We start from the raw sequence: 24,317 nt of genomic DNA, 5'->3' as shown, positions 1-24,317 counted from the left end.
GTGGAAAGTGAAGCACTCCATTTCCATTGAGAAAGTAATTCAGTGTCTGAAAGGAAGCCTGTTCAGATTTCAATTAAGAGCAACTGCAAAGTAAATAGAGCGTAGTTTTTTTTATATATCAATCAACTTCTAAACTAGCAAAAATGGTCTCCACTGCATGATTTTTTTTGCATCATGAAGTTTTGCAGCGAGACATGTTGCAACTACAAAAGCAGTCATTGCCTGAGTACTAATAAATGTAACTATTAAAAAAGAAAAAGAAACTACAACAAACCATTTTCTCTAATACCATTAGGGATTTGTTAGCAACACGTAAACAAATGCTACTGTGACTTGTTTTAATTACCAGGATAGCAAGTATACCTGGTTTTGCTTAACTAGTCTTCCATTCACCACTTCAGTTTTGTTTATTAAAATCTAGTCTTGACACTAGCCCTTTTGTGTTCTCCTGGTGTGCCTTTATTTCCAGTTACCATAAGAAAATCTAGAAAGCTTCGATCATCATCACCAGTAACTACAGAGACCAGCGTGCAACAGGCTTGAGCATAGTTCCAAAAAGTTTTTACTACCCTCTGGATTATTTCCTGGAAAACCTATGAGCTCTACTCACCTACTGCAGTTCTGCTGCACCAGAACAAAAAGAGGGCTTATACTCCAAAGTATTTATCACTTAGGTAAACTGGAATTTGAGTGTACTGGCTTCCTGCATCACCTAAGATGAGTATTTTTAAATATTTACCTTAAAGCCAAAACACAGGGTAAGCTGTTAACCATATTTATCAGAAAAACTGGATTCTGATTTTAAGGAAGGGGCAATCCTATAAAATGGGGTGTGTCTGGTTGCTGTAATTTAGTGCCAGTTCAGGTTATAAACTAAATATTCAAACCTTGGGAAATAAAAAAAGTTATAGGATCACTAAGTAGTAAAATAAGACTATATTTAATGGAATCCAGACTGTATTTTTCAGCTGCAAAATTATTAAAACCTCACAGCACATAAGTACTTGAGATGCGACGTAAAATTTTCAATTTTCAAGCACCAACTTGAATTAAGCTCCTAAGTCAACAGACATTCATATCCAAAGTGCCAGATCTTTCCCAAGGTAAAGTGCCTAAACATATTTCTAATGTTTTCCCTGAGTCCTTTTGAAAATATGGTTACCGATTGTTCTGAAAACATTACTAAAAGTCTTGATATAACTTCAGTGTTTTGCTGCAGACACACAGAAAACCTAATAAAACAGAAACTTAAAGAAAACGCGGGTGCTTGGGAAGACACACAGTAACATCAAGCTCTTCACATAAATAAATAATAGCGACGCTGGCAGATTAAGTGTATGAAGTTATTCACTTTAGACTTCATTAGTCTAAACAGCACCAGTCCTTAGCCAAAATTAGGTGTTTTAAACTGTATCAATTCACAAATGTTACCGTATCTTCTGAACAAAGATATTAAACTGATTGATGTACAGTGACGACTTCATTAGAAATAACATATCAGTACCCAGGGCACAAAAGCATTGAAATAAAATTTGAATCTCAGTAAATAATTAGGTCACTGAAACAAGAGTAGGGGGAAAAAGGCATTTAAATACAGACAGAAATTGCAGTTATGTTATTGTTGTATAAGGTCTAGGTATCAGCCAGTTTTATTCTTTACCTATGTGTTTTTCTAGGCAGCTCCTCTTGGTTTTATTATATAAAGAGCTATCAGTCTTAAGTTTAGATTCCTTTCTTCCCGATGTGAAACTACTAAGTACTCGGAATATTCTGAAGAGAATCTAGTTTCTAGTTAGTATGCAAATACAGTATTTAATACACTTACATTCAAAAGCTGGTGAAATAATCAATTGCAATGAAGCACCTTAACAGACGAAATAAAATCACTCACTTATTTGCAAAGCCTCACCCAACTGTCTATTAAACTCAGCTAAAACCGTTTCAACACTTAAATCGTCACTTAAATCTTGTCCAAAGAGACAAAGAGCAACGACTAATGCAGGTGTGAAGCAGATGAGGAGAGACGTTTATGGATGCCTGTACTATCTGTCAAATAGCTCCAGTCAACAAAGACTCAGAAAAGGTTGTCATCGAAAGGCCGGTAAAATGGCCCGCAATCAATACAGTTACTGTTTATATCAATACACTTCCTAATGGACAAGCAGAGGTACCACAGCTCTGTTATCACAAGTGACAGTCTTGACAGACTTCGCACTGAAGTAAGGATGAGATGACTATAAAGCTACCGCCTCATCTACTGTCAAGACTCAGGGGGGTGGCCAAACCGCTCCTGGGGGTGACTCTGGCTGGCACAGAAAGATGGGCCTTTTACAGATTTTCATTTCCCGCTGGTAATTCCCCTGTAACAAATAAGTATCTGTCCATCCTTCCCTGGCACTCTCGGTGGAAATGGAGCAGAGCTTGGTTCCTTACAGCCGGCTGAGCTACTGTGGAAGATGACGTAGGATAGGATTCAGTACTGATGACAGCCAGTTCACCCTCCCTGTTCCACCTCAAATCACGAGGTCCTAGGCTTACGCCAGCCCAGGTGCAATAGAGCTGACCACAGCTGTAATGACAGACACTGGAGAAAGTCAAAGATCTACAAACATGTGCCGTTATTTCAATACTCAAGAGGAATCTTCTCTAATCATCAAATGAGCAGTAAGCTAGAGGTTTTGCTTAACACCTTACCTTCACCTTATACCTGGAATATTGTAAGTGTCTCAGGCTACGGAAATCACTCAGAAAGGTTTGGCTCATCTTGAATTCACCCAACCATTTTTTCACAGAGGAAACCCCAGAAAGTGTTAACACCAACGTGAATGGTTTAATGTACTGCTTGCCAAACAAATACCCAGGGAAAATCTTTCATGCACTGGCCAGTATTTAGTTAATCTCAGGGAACACGTCTTGGTTTTACGGTTTTATTTTGTTGGTTGAAGGCTTTTTTGACAAATTATGATCTTTTCATTAATAAACTCAAATTTTCCCCAGACCTAATGCTAAGACTTCAGATTCTTGAGAAACAATATGAAAATCTCAGAAAATAAGTGAAATCTGGATTCCCTACCCAAATTTAGGAAAAGCACTCTTCCCAAATATTAGTGAGTGATAACGTTACAAATTCAGGGTTCATGGCTGTATGATTTATCCCTACAGGAAAGCACATTTTGCCTCACAAATGTCTTTCATCTTACTAAACAACCTTAAACAACGTATCTTAAGTCTTATTAAAACAAAAATACTGTGCTGAATAGCTAACATGCAATGATTTCATCGACTCAGACATACTGTTCGTTCACTAATCCTCAGTAACAGGGGAAAAGAGTGCCAAAGTTTTGCAAAGCATATTTGTCTAAACTTGCTAGATCATTAAGCAAAGAAACAGTTCCTGAGAAACTAGCAGAAAAAGAAATAGTTGTTGACCAACTGACAAAGCTCATTCAGGGAGAACACAATAAATATCAAGAGCAGACTGAACGTATACCTGCAATTGTGCACGAGGAACATGAGCAAACTGAACTGAGTACTACTTTCTATGTATCAAATCCATGCAGAAAAATTGCCTATTGGATTCATAAATGCAGACTGGGAGTACAAAACAAGCACCAAAAATAATCAACACAGATATTTAAGTATTTATGTTATTCCTATTCAATAACCCTCCAGCACATTTAATAGAAATAATATCCTCCCTCTAGTTACCTTCTCCTCCGGGTTTGGCGCGTTGCCTTGATCCTTTTGTTGAAGGCTGCCTTGATATTCCTGCAGGACTTTCACTCTAAAAACAAAAAAACACACACCCACAAATTTATACAGTTTTATATAACTTTTTATATATAAGATTTACTTATATGTGTTACTTTTTAATCTATATGCATTACACAAAAAAATATTCACTTAAACTGACCTACATATTTAAGGTCAATAATGTGTCAAGTCCATTTTCTTCAAAGTCTGCAGGTATTTTTCCTGGATAAATGCTAGCTATTTCCTTTTCCATTAACCTATATGATTAGATTTCATTATTGTAAAGACAGCTTCCAAACGTGAACTAAGAGTATCCAAGGCACAGCAATCTTGTGAAACCTATAGAACATCTACGATGCCACTGCTGGTCTTGGGATACAATGCTTAGTTAGCTACCACTGAGCTACCGGAAGGAGTAAGATGCTTACAATCACCCCTATGTTTCAGCTATCCCAGATACACAGCTCCTTTTTAACCTGCGAGGAAGACTTAAATTTCACCCCAAAATAGAAGCAAAAGGTAAAAAAAAAAAAACCCTGTGCCATTACACTTGCATAGTCCTTTACTCAAATGGCAACTTCCCTGGACAAGCTAAGAAATGGGTCTTGCCAGAAAGTTCAGCAGACAAGTAACGGATGATCTGAAGGTACAACTGGTACAGTAAGAAGGGTAAGAATTCAAAAGTGGAAAATATCGTACTGGAGGAAAGTTGACGACACTTCGGAGGGCTCTGACCTTAGTCCAGAAGTGATTCAGAGACACCAGAAAATGAACAAGCACACACAAGAATTATTTCTCTGGATATAGCTTGCACTGCCTGAAGTCAAGAACACCTAACTGACAATACTTTCTGCATGTTACATGTATCAACTGCTATACATCCTTGGAAAGGAACTAGTTAAATCAGCAGGTCCACTCATCTGGAGGTTGGGCAAAAGATGTGCATAAGCAGCAGCTTCTCATGAGATGAGAGCAACGCCGGTCCCAGGAGACAAGGCCACCTGGACTGCAAGGAATAACTGAGCCTACGTACAGGTAGTAACCACAGAGAGGCTGAAGGCACCTACAGCACTTGCCTTCCGAAAAGGTTCAAAATGACATTATAGTAACAGCAGGCAGAGGCAGATCCGTAAGAGCTGCTATAGGCAGGGTATACTACAGATCTACTGCTTGCTCGACCTGAAGCACAGCTGGGGACCAAATGCCTTCAGAGAAGGTGCAAGGTGTAAAAGAGGACTTCTGCCAGCTCAACAAAACTCCTGGATATGAGATCAGGGTGGGAAGGAGGGTGTCCAGCCCCTGACACCACTTCAGGCTAGCAGAAGGTGCAGAGAAAGGAGCCAGCGATGGGGTCCTGCGCACTATGCACACAGGCGGGGCTTCCCGATTCTTACATTACTGTACGTGCTAATAAACCAGTAGCTTCCAACAAGCCACTCATGCTTCTAATAACTTTCCTGTCCTTTTACCCAACTCCCTGATCTTATTAGCAATGTTTGTTGCTAAACAGGAAGGAACCGCCTCTGAACACAACCAATGAAGTACAGGTGATTTACAGAATACCATTTTATGTTTCCATGCCTTCTGTCCCTATAATACATCTCTGCACCTTATCCAAAACCCTGAAATACATTTAGCATCTCACAGGATTTCCTCCTTATCTGCTTTTTTTATAGTTTGTGTCCAATACACAATTCATGCAGTCTGCATCCAAGATTTATTGTCAGTCCTGCTGATTATGTCCCTATGGGTAACTTAAACGAGAATTACAAACTCTTCCATTTCTATGCAAATGCTAATATTATATGTTCCAGTAACCTGTAACAGAAAATTGCCAAATTAAACAATGTAAAAACATTCATTTTCCATAATATTTTGCATATAGGACAGTGGACCATATATGTCCTAATGGAAAACAACACCACAAGACATTGAAAAATATAGGAGAGTGGCATTTTTACACAAACTACTTTAGGTGACCACGCAAGAGAAACATCCACCTCTACAAGCTTACAATGCACCCACTGGCCATGGAGACACAGCTACATGAAGGACAGGAATGAAGTTGACATGTCAGGAACATGGTGATAAGTTTGCTTTGAAGGCAAACGTTGCTTTTTTATATGCTGTAAAGCACCACAAGCTCAAAAGAATATCTTGACAAACAAAGGGGAAGTGCTTATTAACAACAGACAATCACAGTATGCAAACCAGGATAAACTGAGAAGTTGAGCTGTTGGGAGGTGTTCTACGGGCAAGTGAGCAGTCTATGTGAGCTTCCACAGTTAGTTTAGGTCCTTTAGAAACTGTATCTCCTTCACCTCCATGATTGCAACATAATGTGTATGCTCAGAATTTCAGGTATTCAATCAGGCAAAAGAAAGCCCTACATCCTATGCTTCACAAGAATCTAGCCAAATGGACAGCACGTGGTCCTGCTTTGACATAAAACTAGTTTTTAATTATGCTATATTCACTGGATCATTACAATTATTATTTGACCCACAACCAGAGCTATTCATACTTTTGTTTCACTCTTTAAGAAATAGTGGCATGTTATAAAGAAAAATAGGCAGAAGTCCAAAACGCATAGCTAATATTGAAGTGGTTAATCTTAATCCTAGTTAGTCTTAATTACTACCATCTTTCACAATTACAACACTATGCAAAGAGCAAAAGTAAAGCTTACGTACCATCAGAATGCGGCTCTACAGGCCTGCAGGCCACATCTGGTACACTCAAACTTCAGCAGCTCTTTGGGTGATGTAATTATTAGCACAGGTGGGGAAGGAGTTGAGAATAGGTGCTGAGGCTTCTGGAGGAGTGGATTCAGTCATTTATTTATGTCAAGTAATGACTACAAACACCAGTTAACATTTTTGTATAGCCACATGTGCACAATGGTAACAGGTGCAAAGTAAAAGCTAAAATTTAATCACTATGGTAGCACACAAAAACATAAATCCCACAATATTTACGATTTGAGTCTTTCCAAAGGGAGATAAAAGAGGTCATTCTTCTTAAAAATTCATAGGCTTCAAGACTTTGAAAAGCAGTTACTGGAGTCATTAAAAAGAAATCTTACACTTCATCTCACACCATCCTGGAAAAAACATACTGAAGTGGAATCCTAGATGGACGTATGCACACTTCCCAGTTTTGAGTAATTAAGCTTCTATTTGGACAGCATACAGCAGCCTGCTATAAACCATCCGATCTGCTGCTTTGTCCTTGTTGTTATTAACCTTTAAATAGGTTGACTTTCACTTTAAGACATAAGAAAACAATGATTTCTAACATTTCAGCAGGTGAGGACGAGGAATACGCTTTGAAAAGACATCCTGCAAAACTGTTAGTTCTCCTTTCCATGCAACAACCAACATCTATATTCACAAAAGGATGTTGTGTCCAGTTTCAGTCAGTGACTTTTACACTGCACATTACTAATGCTGTACATGCTTGTATCCATCTCCTCCAGCCATGGCCACACCATGCATCAGAGTCAAAGGCAGAAAAAACACTCCCACCCAAGCAAGGGAAGGGGACAAATCATTATAGAAATCAGTCACTGTGATTTTCCCCTCAAATTCATCAAATCTACTGCTAGTTCACTAATAAGAAACAAGGATTAAGTCTGCAAACAGAAATCCAATTCAGTCAACCCTTCACTATTTAGACCTACAGTGCCAGGAGATATACTTGCACGTATACTGTAAACAGCATGTATGTGTATAAGTTTTACATAAATACAACTACATATACAAATACATTTTATAATTTTATGCAACAGCCTATTTCTCAACAAATAAACACAGCTCATTTCTAATGCTTTTACTGAAAGCTATGTATCCCTCAAACACTTTCTTTGCCCTTTCACTTAAGCTGTCTGTATTTCCAATATTTATTGCTAAAACAGCTATCATTACTAACCGACGGAATTTATTGGTGTACAACAGCAACAAGGAAAGATCTCTCCTTGGTAAGGTCAATTTGCCTGCTATGGTGATAAAACATACTAGAAAAATATCGAGCAATTATTTCCTCAAATGAAGGCTCACAAGATGGTGTTCTATTGGTGTTAGCTTCTGCTAATTAAAACCTTTCAAACACAAGAAGAACTACCAGAAAAATCCTGCTTTTTAAGATGCACATTTTAATGATGGATCTCTATTGTGTGAGCCAGTTTATGAACAACTGACACCAAAAAGAAAGGGTCACTCACAGCACCAGAACAAAAATACTTGAGCCATGTCCAGCAGATTTCCATGGAATGATTCTCTCTGCTGCTTCTAGGGCAGTTAAGTCTTTTTCATTCAGTAGTTGTTTCATTATATAGTCAAGATGAGTTCCAACAGCAATAGAAGTTCATTAGATATGACTTAAGAGGCTGATTCAGGTGACCAGTTCCAGAGCAATACCGTTTGTAGGGCAAAAATAAGAGTCATTATAGAAGTGGCCAAAAGTGACAGGATATTACAAAAAGCTTTAGCCAAGAGTTTCGGCAGCTGTCTGTAAAATAGAAGAGACTTTTCCAACGTGTTTGGCCTTAGGGGTAAATGACATACCTGTTCTGCAGCCACTTTCATATAAACAGCACCATACGCTCAGAGGCTCTGTGCCCTGCATCACCTTTTGTCAAAAGACAAAGTTACCTTTATTATTTACAAGGTCAAGAAGTCATGCTAATGAAGTGTCCATTTTAAACAAGACTTCTACCTGAGACGGACTGAGCACTGAAAGATACAACTCAACTCCCTCTGATCACAGACAGTGTCCTATGCAACAGCTAGCCTTGAAGCAACAAGTAGTCGTCTTCTGATTGCCATGTGTTAGCCAAATGTCTCCTCTTAATTCCTACTTATACCTGCTTTCTTTTAGTTCCAGAAAATTATAGATACCATGTGATGACTATGGTGGATAACATACAGAGTCTCTTCAGTACCAGAAAAATATATTATAAAAAAAAAAAAGCTGACCTGTCAAAATTTCAGTAGCATTTTAAAGCTGGCCTCTGATAATTAGCAGCAAGAAAAATTATGACCTGCATGAATACAGAAAGAATCATATGAAGACTCCTAATCTCATAGTAACGAAGCCAGGAACTAATAAGTGATAGCTTTGCTGTACATGTAGAATACAGAAAAAAAAAAAATCTAAATACATTTCTTCCCTAAAGTAAATGCAGCATAAAAGCCACTCAGCCTGAAATTCGTGGACATCTCAAATGAAATAAGAGTTCCCGTTTCCCCACTGCTTTTTCCCCATCGCTATTTCCATGTCCTTATGCTGTCAAGCAGCGTGTCTGAAAAAAAAAGGACCTGATTCAAATATGGAGGCATCAAGATAAAAGTCAAGTGGAAGACAAATAGCTCACTACAACGTGAAGCGATGTAAGGCTAGGCTTGGAAAGAAAGAAAAGCTGTGGCTAGGAGCGTGAGGATAAAGACAGCAGGACTAGGAGCCAGAGGAAACTGGCAAGTGAGCACAACAGGAACAAATGAGAAAAGAAGAGGAGGTTAATCCTTAGGGCAGAAAACAGTACGTGATGTGTTAGGTACTGGCATATCAGCCACTGCTTGAGAGGGGCTGCTTCGAAGTGTTTTACTTGTATTTACAAAAAGCTAAAGACAGATGCTGAACATTTATTAAATATGCAGCAGACACTACAAAAATATGATTCAATACTCTCCATGTGCATGAAGACATAAATTGCTTCCCTTCTTTTTAATACACTTGTTTCACTGCCATGTGACTTAAATGGAGTTACAGTAGTTTAAATCAGGGTAAATCCCTGGAAATAAAGGCATTACCCTGCTGTGAAACTACTGAGGGGACAGGAAGATCTACCCCAGCCCATGAGATGCACTTTTCAATTATTTCATGCTGGAATTTCCTCTAAATCACTTTGTGCAGCTATCTTAACTCTCTAGCTCTAAAAATTCATTGGGAACATTTTCATTTCATTTCTCTCTTCCACAGTCTTAAGATGATGATCATTTTTCATGCACTGGTCTAAAGTCTGTGTTTTCACCACCTAAAAACTAAGCAGTGTCTACTGTTACGCAAGCAAGTAGAGGAAAGCATGTCATCTAGATTTAAGGTAATAAACCCACATGCCTTGGAATCGCTCCCAAAAGCACTTAAGACGGGAAATGAAATTTTACTGCCCCAGTGTATTATTGTGGTGCCCAAGAGCACTACGATAGTTTGGGATGAGGCTCAGAATTTCCATTAGAGACCCAATTTGCAGGAAGTTTAACTTGGCCATGAACATTTGCTTCAGGCTAAAAACTATTTTATAAGCTCTCCCTCCAAGTGCCAATAATTTAAAAAGTTTGGTTGGATTTCAGTCAAAGAATAGCTATAAATTTGTCATCTCATGTAGAAGATACAATGATGTCAGTGGCCCATAGACTCTCAACAGAGACTCCTGCTAGACTTGGGATCCTGCCTATTTTTTCCTAGCCTGAGCTGCTTTAAGTTAATTTACTGAAGTCTCACTCTTTAAATATTTAGCCATATGGCTCCAGAATTCCCCAAATTGCCTCAGGACATCAGGAAGCAGCAGATGCAGACGCAATGGTATCACAAGCAACGGCTACTGTTCAGAGGCAAATCAGTGAGTTGCTATTCTGCCCTACCATCATCCAGCTGCAAAACATGGGCCCATACACAACGCTGGACTCTCTTTTTCCAAAACAGTAACTTCATTAAAGTAGAAGAAACTCCCAAAACTAACAGCTTTAGAGGAAAGATTCAGAGGAATAAACAGAAAACTTTGAACAAATACATATTCTTCCTGAAGTACCCAATATATCCATACACAGAAATAAAATTTGGAAAACGAAATTAACTGAGTAACCTTTTTTCCCAAGCTCAGAGAAATTAAAAAAAAAAAACCCAACCAAAGAAACACCACACAAAAAAAACAAACCACCAGATAAGCAACTATTTTATTAACTTTTCGAGCTGTAAAACAGGTATCTACCTACCTTTTAATCTTACATTCCTTTCATGCAGACTCCCAAATCATTCTAAACCGCAACACTTAATATTCACCTTCCCAGATCTACTAACCTCATTATCTGGCTGGCACTTGCTGTCTTTAGTTGGCCTCTGCGTTTTTCTAAGTGTGGATTCCTCAGAATCTGCAGACTAAAAAGAAATTAATTGCTTCAGATTAAGCGTACTGAGAAGTGAGCTACTTACCCGAGTACCATGAAAGGGGAAATCAGCACAGAGTAGAACTGAGCACATCGCGATGTGCATCAATCTACCGTATCCACCTGCCTGCTCCCTTTACCTTGCCACCCCTGCACAGCAGACTAACCGAGCAAGATCAGCAGTTAAACATTGTTCTCCGAGTAAAAACCAGGAAGGCAAGAATCCTTTAGATTCTTAAGACAGGTACTGCCAGAATTGCTTTCTCACATATAACAAAATGAAGCTACCCCCTAACAGAAGCATCTCTGATGTCCACCAATACTCAATTTCTACCATGAACCAGCATGCAACAGAACAGAAAAGAAAAACAGGAAATGTTTTGAGGAGGAAGAGGGAAGATAAAGAGAACAAAATTAAAGGCAATGAAGAGATGGCTCTTAAGACAGTTCAGGACTTCACACTGAGATGGCCTGAAGTATGGGGATGTAACGTGTGGAGTTCAGTGCAAACAGAGCACCCTCACAAGAATCTAGATGGGCTTCCCAACAGTCCTTTGAAGGAAAGAAAAAGAAGAAAAAAATCAAGCTGGAAGCAAACAGCTCAATCTAGAAAGCCAGGTAAAAAAAAATACAAATGTGCAACTGCCATCTTGTGTGTCCTGCTACAGAAGAAGCCAGCTCAAGAGAGACTAGTCGTGGCTCAAAGGGAACTCTCTTCAACCTCGTCTTCCCTAAAAGCCAGCTATGGCTGCAACACCAGCATGCATTACTGGGAAGGCACATGAGGATACAAGTACAGAGTTCCAATAGTCGATGCCACCTCTCTGCCAAACAATCTCATGTGATCAGGAGAATTCAGACATGCAGATTTCAGAAAAGAAACTGCTTATTAGATGTTCAAGAAGCACTGTCAGATGACTCCGATGGCTCAAGCCAAGATATATGACAGAGACACTAAGTTAACAGATGGCCTCAGTCACAGTCTTACCAGATCAAATCCACACCAAAACTTTCACTTCGTAAGAGTAACTGCTGTTAAAGGAAGTACTTAGTTGTTACACGTGCAGAAATACAAGTACGCAACGTCATTAGAACAAATGCTCAGTCCCTGCCACAGCATGTGGAAAGTTATTCTCTGAAGATTTCAATTACCTTTTTCTCTGCTTTATCCTTTCCATGTTCTCTTAAATGCTCCCCATCTTTTTCTCTGTCCCTTTGTCTATCCCTTTCCTTATCTTTTCCTCTATCTCTGTCTTTCTCTCGTTCTCTGTCTCTAGCCTTATCTTTGTCTCTTCCTTTCAGTTTGTCCTTTTCTCTTCCTCCATTTTTCTTCTCTCTTTCCTGTCCTTTACCATGCTCAAGATCATCTTCTTGCTCTATGTCTCCTTTTCCCTTGTTTTTTTCTGTTTCTCTTCCTTGCTTGGTTGTTCTGCTTTTGTTTCTCTCCCTTTCTTGTTTTTCTCCTTCCTTAAATGTGTCTCTTTCAGGGTCTTTGTGCCTGTCTTCATTATCCTTCTGTTTATCATTTTGCTTTTCTCTTTCTTCACTCTCTTTCAAATCTCCTTTGGGCTTTCTGCCTCTGCTTGAGCTTCTGTCTTTAATGTCAGTGTCTCCTCTGTCCTAAAAAGAAATTAAAAGTAAAAATTAATTCCAATACATAGCAACTCAGTCACACAGTTACTTTACACAGACAAAAATGCAAGCTAAAAAAACAACACCCAAACACCAAAAAAACCAAACCATAAAGAGTGGTAGCCCTTGTACCCCACAAAAGTTGCAAATGCCTACCTCTCTATCTCTATGGCTTTTTCGTTCTTCTGGTTTGGACTCTTTGCTTTCTTTATCTCGAGATTTAGAGGACGGAGGTTTCCCTTTAGCATCAGCTCTTTCCCCAGCTAAGATCTTTTTTACAGCAAAATCACTGGACAGCTTTAAGGAATAGGAAAACATCATTGAAATGAGTAAATTACTCTATGAAATACCTCCTTTCTTCCTAACTTTGTAATTAACATGACTTGGGTGAGCTTTTTTGTTTCGGGGTGGGGGGGTGTTGCTTTTTAATAAACAAAGCTCATGTATTTCTGCTCTTCTGAAACATTCTTTCACAGGAGTAATAATGCTCTCCTATGCCAAATACCTCCTGGTAATTCTTGTAATTATTTGATTACATGGACCAGAGCTATATAAATATATGGTGGTTTTTACGTATTACAGTACAACAGCAATTCTCATTGCGACAATTTAAATATTTTTCAAAATAGTAAAACAAATGACTGTCAAATCCTTATACCACAACTGCTAGATTGATTAAACACTCTTAAAACCATACTGTGTCATATCTGCATCTGCATCCATTCTTAGGCCACTCCACTTTCACCCAATACTTGCTCAATCAGCAATGGTCACTAAAGAAAACTATATTAAGAACGACTTCCAATAAGCTGCAGTTAGTGTTTAAAAAGTTTCTGCATCTGGTTCATTTGTTAATAAGACAAGCAATTATTAATCAGATCATTTAGACAGCAAGACAAGCTTTTGTGTCCAAATGGTAGAAAGTTTGACTACATTAACAAAAAAACAGAAGAAAAAAAAATAATCACAGTCAGGGAATTCTCCTTCCTGAAACAGGAACAGCTTTTAGATCACTAAAACTGATATTACCCCGGGGGCAGACTCCTAATTCTCTCCTGCTTTGTAAATGCAAAGCTATGAAATTTTGTGGGTTTTCGCATTTGGACACTAACTTCTGCACATTAGCAACACTTGCCTGAACTAAGTAACTCCAAGCAGTACGCTCAGCTCAGCACTAAAGTATCATGCTAGAGACTGATCCACATTTTTGGGGCTCTTTTCCACAATGCATGTCAAGCTTCTGTTTCACAAAAAAAGCCAGGAGCCTAATTATTTTAGTTCAGATGGGTAGACTATATCCTCTGGATATTAAATCTCATCGCAATATTCTGCAGAGCTGTTCCATCACGCATGTTTTCAAACAAACTCTGTGCATGTTTATCAGTTTCCCCCTTCCCTGTCTCAAGCATTTCATAAGGAAGAAGCGCACAGCACTCTACTAATTAAAGCCACTTAACGTACATTTTAATGAGTAGATTATCAGACAAAGGTAACCCAAACTAAACTTGCAGACAGCCCATAAACACTGCAGTATCTCACAGTTAAATATACACAGCTTCTTCACACTCACTGATCCAAGGTTTTTGGGTAATACCTTTATATTCAAAAAAATCACTGTAACACCTATAAGCAAAGAATCCTCATTACTTTTAATACAACAATTATTTTAATAATTGCCTATGCAGTTATTTTTAACTGGTTATCAAAGTTCTCCTTTGCTTCATTTCCATATTGAAAAAGTAAAAAAAGCATCACACTAGAAAAATTACTTTCATTACAGAATTAGAAATTTGACTGAAATTTTAAAGTCAAAGGTGGCAGTATCTGGTCATATAATTAATGTGTCTGCATCCCAACGTTTTAAAAGTTCTGAAGCTTCATGTTCTTCATACCTAACCAATGTTATTAAATGACCAGTGAATAAAGTGAAAAATAAAAAGCAGTATACATTAAAAGCACTAAAATATCCAGAACGTATTTGCATGGGAACCTGGCTCAAACTCTACTAAGGATCATATACTATCCATCTGCTGTTATAGTTTTAAGTGGTAACCCATTTATCTTCTGTAAATAAAAACAGCAGTTGAGTATTAATAAAGTCTGTTACAAATAAGCTCTGATAATATGTCAGTATGTGCATAAAATATATTAGTGATGTCATACCTTATTTAAGCAACACTTCCCAATTGCTTGAAGAAATTCATTGGTTTTTTCAGGTTCGTGTCCAGCCACAACACGTGCTGGTTTTACTGACAGCGGCTCTCCTGTTACCATTACAACAGCATCAATTGCCTTCTGAAGGAAACTGATTTTGGCATCTTTATCCTGGTAAAAGAGCAATTTAAAATAATACTGAGACTCTAAAGTAATTCCACACACCACCTAACGACTAGAAAAACTGATGGGAGGAACAGTTGCAGACAGCATCCGTACAACAAGAGCAGCACACTGTTTGTAAGGTCAGCAAAGAGGGCCGCACCTGATTTATAGTTAGTTATTTCTAATTAAGAAATGACAGCTTTGATAACAGACGAACATTGAACTAGAACGGCCAAAGTGGAAGTATAACTTTGTCTTTTTAGTAAGTTTATCTTTTAGCTTCAGTGCATTTTAAGACTGCTATTAAAACTTGCTTGGCACTCCATTTTGAAGCATTATACATTAAAGAAGATAAGTTTTATTTAAGAAATGATTGCAAGTACTACCAAAAGAATCACTAGAGAGTTCTAACAGGACTGTTACAGCAGATGTTGCTCAGAAAGACAGTTCTTACCCTGAATATTTTTCAGCATTGAAGTCCCAAAGTTACAGGACTAACATGAGTCTAAACTGAGGGTCTTACATGCTTGCACATATACTTTACAAACCAGACTTTACAGTGAGTAAAGAAAACATACGAAAGATAGTGGGAAAGGGATACAGGCACATATTTTTATCTCCACAATTACCAGATGTGTTTTAGTTTTAGAACCATACTTCACAAACAACTTCTCCCAAGCGGCCTTCAGCAGAGATGATGTCTTTTAGTGATTATGCAAAATCATAGGGGGAAAAAAAATAAAGACAAAATAAACAACCCCCTACCAATCAAAATTTTACTGGAGGGTTCCTGGCACAGAGAATGAAATCATGGTGTGAAGTCTCTGCAGCTGTAGAATACTCAGCAGAGGAAAAAAAAGGGAGTTTATTAATAAAACGTAATCAAATTAACGGATTATTTACCAGCCCAGCACAGAAGTCTACTCACTCACCCTTTGGACTCATGAGTGGAGATAAAGGATTTCACTAGTCTGTTAAAAAGTAAACCCACATGAGAATTCTGTACTCGTGTTTATATTCTTTTAAACCAATGCCTGTTAAACTGTCACATTCAAACTGATAACTGAGAAGTGGACCACTGCCATTTCAGTTAATTCAGAAAAGGAACAGTGGTAATTATCCTGTAAATCACCCGATTCTGGACTGCACTTACTGTCCAGGTGCACAGATCCAGAATGACCTGCATCAAATCTGACAGACACAGCAGTGCAGAGGCAAGCAACAGAAGCCGCTATTTCCTCTGCTGAGCAAGGCCAACACTCTTTACAGGCACCTGGCAGCACAACCTATTCCTGTGGCACCAAAACTTAGCTGAGCCATTCACGTAGTATCTCAAGTCCCAGAGCCACTCTCCACAAACAAGAACCGGGTTCTGCTGCAAGCACGTGCATGATAGTCAAACGCGTGGGAAGACAGTCTCCAGAGTCAGGGTACTTCCCGTCTTCGATTCTTCCAAACGGATTAAAACAAACAACTGCCACATAGCTGGGATTTTCAGATTGTCTCCATTAACTACAGCAGCACTTCACCCTCACCAGTGCTCCCTGCACTCAAAAATAAAAAAGGAAAGGAAGGAAATACTGCAACCTCCTTCTATTAAAAGTTGTCCACCCTTCCAAGGACATATGTAATCTATTAATTTAGGGAAGGAGACAGGACACTATTTGAAACCAAACATGTTTTTAAATAAAGATCTAAAATTTCATCCTACATCCTCATCATTTTCAGCAGTTAACATTACCAGCGTGTTCTGTCCATGTAAGAAATCCTCATGAACCTGATGAGAAACCTACAGCTCCCACCTACATCGGTAAACAGAATTCTATCCAAATAAAAACAAACATCTGAAACAGTGCTGAGAGCTTAAGAAAATATTTTTTCTTGGATAGATTTCACAAAAAGGTATCTCCCCTGTTTCAGCTAGTAGGACTTTATATATGGAGATATAAAAACAAAGAATTTTTTTTGTGTGTGTATATATATATAGCTGATGTAAAAGATTCAACAAGCAAGCCTGATGGCCAGTATTTCCATTTATAAAGGAACAACTTTACTAGACCTAACAAGATGAACCTTTCTGATAAACACGCAGACAGTATCATCCACTGTAGCTGGCAGAAGAGGTGTATTTGGAGAAGTCCCAACAAATAAGGAATCCTCATGCTTTAAATTCCCCTTGCATCCCTCTCCAGTTGATTGCTATGACTATACATCCCTTGAACAAACTAGAACCCAGTGAGGTCCACGTGTGTGCTCTGCAGGCCAGATCTGGCTCGTGGGATGCTTTCAGCCTGCCTCACACAACTTTCCCTGTGGAAGGAGGGGATTAGCCATCCAAGCAGAACGTGTTACCCCAACAGTGGAGACATAAAAAGCACAGAAGAAATGGTGGGTACTTCAGGACCCACCTGCTATGTCCAGGTGGGAGCGGTAAGCTGAAATGGTCACTGCGCTTGTGCGTACATGACGCTGCGCAGCATAAGAAGGGGTGTCCAGACCAGGACCCAGCCCCAGCCACCAGAGGCTGGACCAAGTTTTAGTCTTGCTTAATTTCAGTCTACACACCTCGCGACCGGCAACAGCACAGCCAGCCTGCAAAGAGCACCTGTCAGTTCTCCCCAGCCCACATCACAAAGAGTGTGGACTACAGCACTGGGACTATTTCACAGCGGGTACAAACTTTTTCTTTTTTCTGAAAGCATCCTGCCCATTCCATGTCTGTGCATCTACTGCCAAATCATCACACCAGGTGAGTATCTTTCCCTAGTGTTACATAAAGCAGATCACCCTCACATAGAAATGCACACAGCTATTCACAGCATTGACTCCAGCTGCTGCTCTCAAACTCTAGCTCTCCATGGGTACCTTCCATCTCTGCATAAAGATTACCCTTCTGATTTTCCACAACTCCAACAGAAATCACAGCAAGAAGCATCCTGGGAGTGCCCAGCCTTTCTCCTGACCAGTGTTCAGAAAAAAGGAACGCAAGCTAGAAACATTTTCCACCACAGTACAGCATTTTGATCTCTGCCTGAACTCTTGAAAACCATGATCTCATGGACCGTGAAAGAAATTCTCAGAGAGGTACTCAAGATTGCTGCAACTCGAGAGCTATCACATGATGTGGATACAAACCAAGACCTGCTCAGGAGTTGCTAGGAAATCTGCTTTTTCAACCCACAAATAAAATGCATGGTGCTGTCCCAATAACACATCTTCATCACAGAACTACAGACAAGCTTCAACAGGCACAGTACCAAAAAAAACAACGATCCATTGTATAAATAGCTTAGATTTTAGTCACAGAAATATAAACATATATATCACACTGATAATTAGCTGCAAGAAACGCATAAAACATCCACGCAATTGGCTGTACGGATGCCAAACCAGGCCCATAGACCTCATACTTTCAGTTGCTATGTTAAACAATCACCAAAGGATGTAGCTGTCTAACTAGCAACATACAAACACTAGGTTATTCGCCATGAATAAGTGCCATGAAAAGTTTCCAACCAAGTCAGTAGTTGGAGAACTCTGCATCAGCTCAGCAGAGACGAACAAGAGAGGAAAGGCAGAGACTAAAGTCAACCTTTGTACTTAAGGAAAGCATTTGTCAGTAATAACCTTCTCTAATTAGCTATTTGTATAACGTAATAAACCTATTGTGGAATGCATATAATAGACAAATGCCTCAGTAAGTCCTGGGATATTAAGCATGAATATTTATGCTATATATGGGTACAATATATATATACACACACATACATAAAGCAATAAATCTAAACCCATACATTCTATTTATAGACCACAAGACTCTTTCAAACAGTGTATGTGGATTTCTAGTGTTTGTGATTTATTAACAATGCCAAACTACTGCCTCATTACTATTATCAATGCCAAACTACTTCAAGGCAACCTTGCTACATAATGATTCTTTTCATCCACACTACTATAATATTTTGGAAGCCTACATCTGATCATAGATTAACACTTGTTGTTTTGAAATCTGTACAAAAACAGTTGTTTACTCGCAACAGCTTGTTTGTGTCACATCCACAAATGCAATCTACAGGGGTTCACCCTGTGCGTTGCACAATATAGCCAATAGGCAATACTTCTGACAATTTCTGCACAAGACTAAAGACAGGTCCTTGACATTAAATGCAGAAAAGACCAAAAGTACCTTCGGGCAAGTTTCAAAGAATACTAATATTAAAGCTAAATAAATAAGGAAGTTTCATACCCACCTTAACATTATCCGATTTCAATTCAAAATCCGTGTAAAGTCCTTTCATAAAACCCGTCACTCTAATTACCTTCAAAATAGAAGAAAAACAGTAAGTACACTTGAAGGCCTCTGTTCAATAAAGCCTGTGTAGCAATAGGAAATATATTGGCCTTATTTGCTTGCAGAGATGATACCTTGTGAGAACTGTTTCTAGAGCAGATTCAGAGGCCTCTGAACATGCTCTGTGACAAGACTTAATCCTTGCTTACCGCTCAAGCCTCCCTTCTTACTTAATTCCATCTTTAACCTTGATGGTTGGTGAATCCAGGAGACTCACAATGTAAAGACCTGCATTTGCACTTTAACCACAGCTCTGCATTATTCCTTTATTGACTTCTTTATATGCGACTATATATAAAGCAGCAACTCGGTAAACGTTAAAATTAAGACTGGTGGGTGTTGTGTTTTTTTTAACGGGAGATAGGAAAATAACCTACCAGCAGGTTTCACGGAGGATCAAAGGCAGAGTCAGGCCCTCAGGTCATACCCACAACCAGCCGCCCCAAACCCGACGAGATTTACTTGCTACTCAGCGTCCCCCCCAGCAGCAGTGTCCTGGTGTGCACCAGCCCCGCCAGGCCGCGGGACGGTGACGGGGACACCCCCCCCACCCCCGAGTCAAGGGGCCTCAGGGCCCCCCGCAGCCCCCCGCCCGGGGGACCCCCTCTCCCCCCTGCCGCGGCAGGCACACCCCCGCCCGCCAGGGGGCGGCCGAGCCCGCAGGCAGGCCCTGTTGCCTAGCAACAGCGGAGCGGGCCCGCAGGCCGGTTCCCGGCCCACCTCGGTGATCACGTCGTGCAGGTAGCGGAAGGGCGGCTTACTCAGCAGCCGGTCCGTCAGCGGCGGCTTGCGGATCACTCGGCCCAGGGACTCCTGCGTCCGCCGCACCACGGCCTCGTTCATAGCGGCGGCGGGACCGCGCCGGAGGCGGCTCCGGGCATTCCCGGCCTGCCCCGCGGCGCGCCGCGCCTCACTGCGCAAGCGCAGCGGCCGAGGGGGGGGTTGCTAGGCACAGCGCGGCCCTAGCAACCGGCCTGGGTAGGCCCGGGCCCGAGGGAGGTGGCCCCGGACGGCTAGTCACGCCCCAGCGCCTTTATGTGAATAATCAGCAGATAAACAGTGCTCAAACTCCATTGTACTTTTTGGTGTTTGTTGTTTTGGGTTTTTTTATTATTGAAATAAAGTAGAAAGTAAGAGTGATGGATGGGGAAGAATGAGGTAACATCCAGATTGCCTGATCCCACATCACACTCCCCAGCAAAGCCAGGCCAAGGCCACTACAGAAGAGCACAGGACCCCTAGCACTGTCCTCAGCCCCTGCAGGCCCATTGCCACCAGGCAACCCACTTCGTCCTTGCCCTGTCACAGCCTGCATCAACAAGTGAAAACCTGGCTGTGCCCAGCCTCCAGGTTGCTGCCCATCTCCCTGACCAGGCTTGGGAACCTGAGAAAGAAAATGCTGCTTTTCTGCTCAGCCAGTCGCTACCATTAGTGTTTGAAAGCTGAACTTCAACAGGGCCGCAAGGGGGCCGTGCTGCTGTGCTTCAGCTTACTTGCCTTGCTGAACAACCTTAGAAGAATGAATCAAATTTGGGAAAAGAAAGATAAGTTACAAAGCAAATTTATCTGGCGTTAGTTCAGACAAAAATATAGGTTATTTTTTTCAGCAAAGGAAGCAGACAGCTTCCACGTTGACCAGGTAATTACATCTGGGCTCCTGAGAGCAGGTGGTTACAAGGAAGTGATTTTTGTCTTCCCCAAACACAACACACTGGTGGGTTGTTGACTTTCCCAGACAGGCTGTGACTACAAGATCTGGTGAGCCTGGGAAGAAGAGGAGGTGTTGACAGCTTCTACATCCAAGGGCATCAGAAAGTCTCAGAGGAAGCAAGAAGACTGGGAAGAAGCTGCACTGGGGAAGAGGGTTGTTTGTTTTGGAATTGTGTGGTTTATCTGGATTTCTGCCACCAGCTCTCTACAAAGCATCTGAGATGTCTGAGAAGGACTCTCAGGGGTTTTGTTAAATTTGGCCTTTGGCATGCTCGTTTTGCTGAAGAGGTAGTACCCCAAGGAAGCATGGCTCAATTTAACTGAAGAACCAAAAGCTAGCAACCCACAAAATCTCCACGAATCCCTACAGACCTAGAGGCAGGCACTGGAATCAAAAGAATTACCCTAAGACCATAAACCAGAAAGCTTTAAGTTTAGTCTGGAGACCTAGTCTGTTTGAGGACCTTGGACAAGAATTGTTCAGAAACACTGGGCAAGCCAAGACCAATCCTCCTGAAAACGTCAGTAAGAAATTCAGCTGACCACACAACATCAGTAAGAGACAAAGCAGTGTACCCTGTGGCTCAACATCTCCAACATGCACCAAAAGCCATCCTAACACCAAAAGGGTCGCAGAGAAACTGGCTGTTTTGAGCACTTCATCACAAGCAGGGATAGACATCCATGCATATTGCCTTTTCCTCCAAGCTTTGCCTCCTCCTGGAGGAAGGGACTCTGACCTTTCCAGCCACTAGTCTGACTTCATACAGCAAAACTACTTTGCAGAAATAGGCTGGAAAGCAGCAGGACAGCACCACGGTACGTATTGCTGGTCATATATTCAAGGCCCAGCAGCAGGAATGTAAAGCTCCCTACCTCCGATTCTTTTTACATACCACAAACAGCAGGATACTGTCTCCAGCTTCAAATAACCTTATGAACTCAGTAGCTTAAGTGCACACATGTATATATGCAGTTTCCAGCCTCTATCAGCTGAGCTACCAAATGCTGCTGTAAAATATAGATGCAGCTTGACAACAGAAAGCACCTTCTGTCTCAGTCAAAAACACAGCTCAAACTGAGGATATTTGTGTCAGGAACAGTAATATGTAGTAATAGTAATATGGAAGGATATACTGACTGCATTATCTTAGAACAAGATTTTTGTTGCTATGATAAGTATTAGCAGGTTTTCATGCTTCACTGGCTTTCTCAGTTTTAAGACTTTAAAAAAAAAAGAACAGCAAACCAAACAGTTTGTAATTGTGCAGGATTGTAAACATATTCTGCAAGGACTGGAATCAATTCCTAAGGGTTGGTGTCTCTGCACTCCCCTCTTCTGGCTGCCCACTTCAATAACACTTAAGAGGACTATTTTTCTGAGGTCTCAATCCCCAGATCATAGCAAGTTGGGATCAGCTAGATGCAAAAGCTAATGGTAACAAAACAAATCCATCCCACAGACCAGCAGCCTAACAATCGAATTGAGTTCACAGTCCTCTTTTCTAGTCTTTCCACCTCAGCAGCACACAAATTTTTGTCTGACACTCAAAGCTTCGAACCTCACAGGATGCCTGCAAAATGCAGCAAAGTGCATCTGTGCCATCCACCAGCTCCATCAGACAAACTAGTCTATTCTCATGGCACTCTGTCCCTGGAGCGCTGATTAAAATGTGGCATTATATGCACTTTTGCTATCAACAGGAGTTGACAAAAATAGTCAAAGGAGAAAAAAATAAATCATTTTCCCAAGTCAGTGGCTTTGTATTTTCTAGAAGCTAATTGCTGTTGCCAAAGCAAAATCGCTACTCAAAACTACACATTAAAATCAAAAGAAAAATAAAATACTTTTAAAGACCTTTTAGAAGTCTAGCTGTCCAGAATAGCTTTGATTTCTGACCTTCAGCTGCATAGAGGTAGGAATCTTCCCTGTCATTCTTAGTATCTCCAGCGCTCTCTCCGCAGTGATTGAAAACGGGAGACACATGGAGGTGCTCCTGCACACAGAGCTCTGAGCCAGATGCAGCACTGATCCCCACATGTAGGCTGGGACAACAGCTCTGGGAGTGCTGAGAGACATGGCACACTGGTACCATCCTTGCACCCTCCGTCACAGGCCTCTGCAGAGGAGCCATGGTCACAAGAACTCAGTGCACCTCGTGGTACAATAGATACCTAGAATCAGGCAGCACTTACTGATTTTTAAGTAACAGTTTATCTTAATGGCTTTATGATTAAGAGAAGAATTTTCTTTGCTAGCGTTTACAAACTTTTCTTTACCCCAATCAGTGTCATTCTGAAAGGATGCTTAAATTACAAATACATTTAAGTTTCTCTTGCATGTGCCTAGCTACCTGGTACTTATTGCAAGTTTTCCACAGCACAATTTCTTTTTTTTCTTTCTTCCTCCCCTCTTTTTTTAAGCCATAAGTCTTTTAGAGTCGTAATTGTTTAGGTTGGAAAAGGTCCTCAAGATCATGAAGTCCAACCATTAACCCAGGACTGCCACATCCATCACTAAATCATGTCCCTAAGCATTGCACCTACACATCTTTTAAATGCCTTCAGGAATGGTGACTCCTTGACAAACCTTTAGGTGAAGAAATGTTGCCTAATATCCAATCCAAACCCCTCTTGGTGTAACTTGAGGCCGTCTTGTCCTGTCAGCTTGTTGACCAACTTCCACCTCACTGCAACCTCCTTTCAGGTAGTTGCATGGAGTAAGAAGGTCTCCCTTGAGACAGGAAAGGGTTTGAAAGCCTTTTAGTATAGTAAGAAAAGCAAAGCATGCAATGATAGTCTTTTAAGATAGGGTTTGTATTGTTACTGCTTTGTGGATTGCCACACTCGCTGCTGTGAATGTTTCATTATTATTTGTTAATTTCGTTATTATTTGTTAAATTTTTTTCCCCCGTATAATTCAAACAATAAAAATTAAGGATTGGCCCATTTCCTTTCTTTGTTCTCCACATTACTTATGTGCACACGTAATAAAGGAATTTATACTCTGCAGGACTGAGCAAATCCCTCTTATCACAACCTGCCAGTTAACCAAGTCATGCAGCCTCCAGCCATGCACAGAGTATGATAGGAAAATCAAGAGTTCATAAATTGCTACAAGTAAATTCTGATTGGAGAACCTTGAACAGACCTATACATCACCGCAAGGGAAGATATGCTCCATCTGTACATTATAGCTATGGATGGATTCTTTCTGCAGTCAGAAGTTTACTAGCCAAGTTAGACATATACGAAGGAACCCAAACAGGTGTCAGCTTAACAGAAACTATGGTGGCTGTACCTCCTCACAATGCAAAAAAAACCCCACACCCAAACAAACCCACCCCGCTATCACAGCCCGTACCTGTCAACGGCAACCGATGGGAACA

The 24,317-nt window shown here is 40.5% G+C and overlaps 1 protein-coding gene across 4 annotated transcripts in view; it reads right to left on the bottom strand.

The window, feature by feature from the left end:
- The window catches only part of TRAF3IP1 (TRAF3 interacting protein 1), a 45,537-nt gene extending 25,422 nt beyond the window's left edge, over positions 1-20,115 (bottom strand). The window contains exons 1-7 of one of the 4 annotated variants that reach the window (XM_037398210.1): positions 19,939-20,115; positions 19,118-19,186; positions 14,712-14,873; positions 12,705-12,845; positions 12,069-12,536; positions 10,831-10,908; positions 3,709-3,784 (exon numbers count right to left, since the gene is read on the bottom strand). In XM_037398210.1, coding sequence (XP_037254107.1) covers positions 3,709-3,784; positions 10,831-10,908; positions 12,069-12,536; positions 12,705-12,845; positions 14,712-14,873; positions 19,118-19,186; positions 19,939-20,061 — 1,117 coding nt within the window. In that variant the 5' untranslated portion in view covers positions 20,062-20,115. Of the gene's footprint in view, positions 1-3,708; positions 3,785-10,830; positions 10,909-12,068; positions 12,537-12,704; positions 12,846-14,711; positions 14,874-15,632; positions 18,064-19,117; positions 19,187-19,595; positions 19,651-19,938 lie in introns of those variants that run through there. The other 3 variants (XM_037398211.1, XM_037398212.1, XM_037398213.1) reach the window with 3 other exon arrangements.
- Between the last annotated feature and the right edge of the window lie 4,202 nt (positions 20,116-24,317).

Source organism: Falco rusticolus, chromosome 8 (genome assembly GCF_015220075.1).
Source record: "Falco rusticolus isolate bFalRus1 chromosome 8, bFalRus1.pri, whole genome shotgun sequence".
In the NCBI taxonomy this organism is placed as follows: domain Eukaryota; kingdom Metazoa; phylum Chordata; class Aves; order Falconiformes; family Falconidae; genus Falco; species Falco rusticolus.
This window is presented reverse-complemented; position numbering and strand designations above follow the sequence as displayed.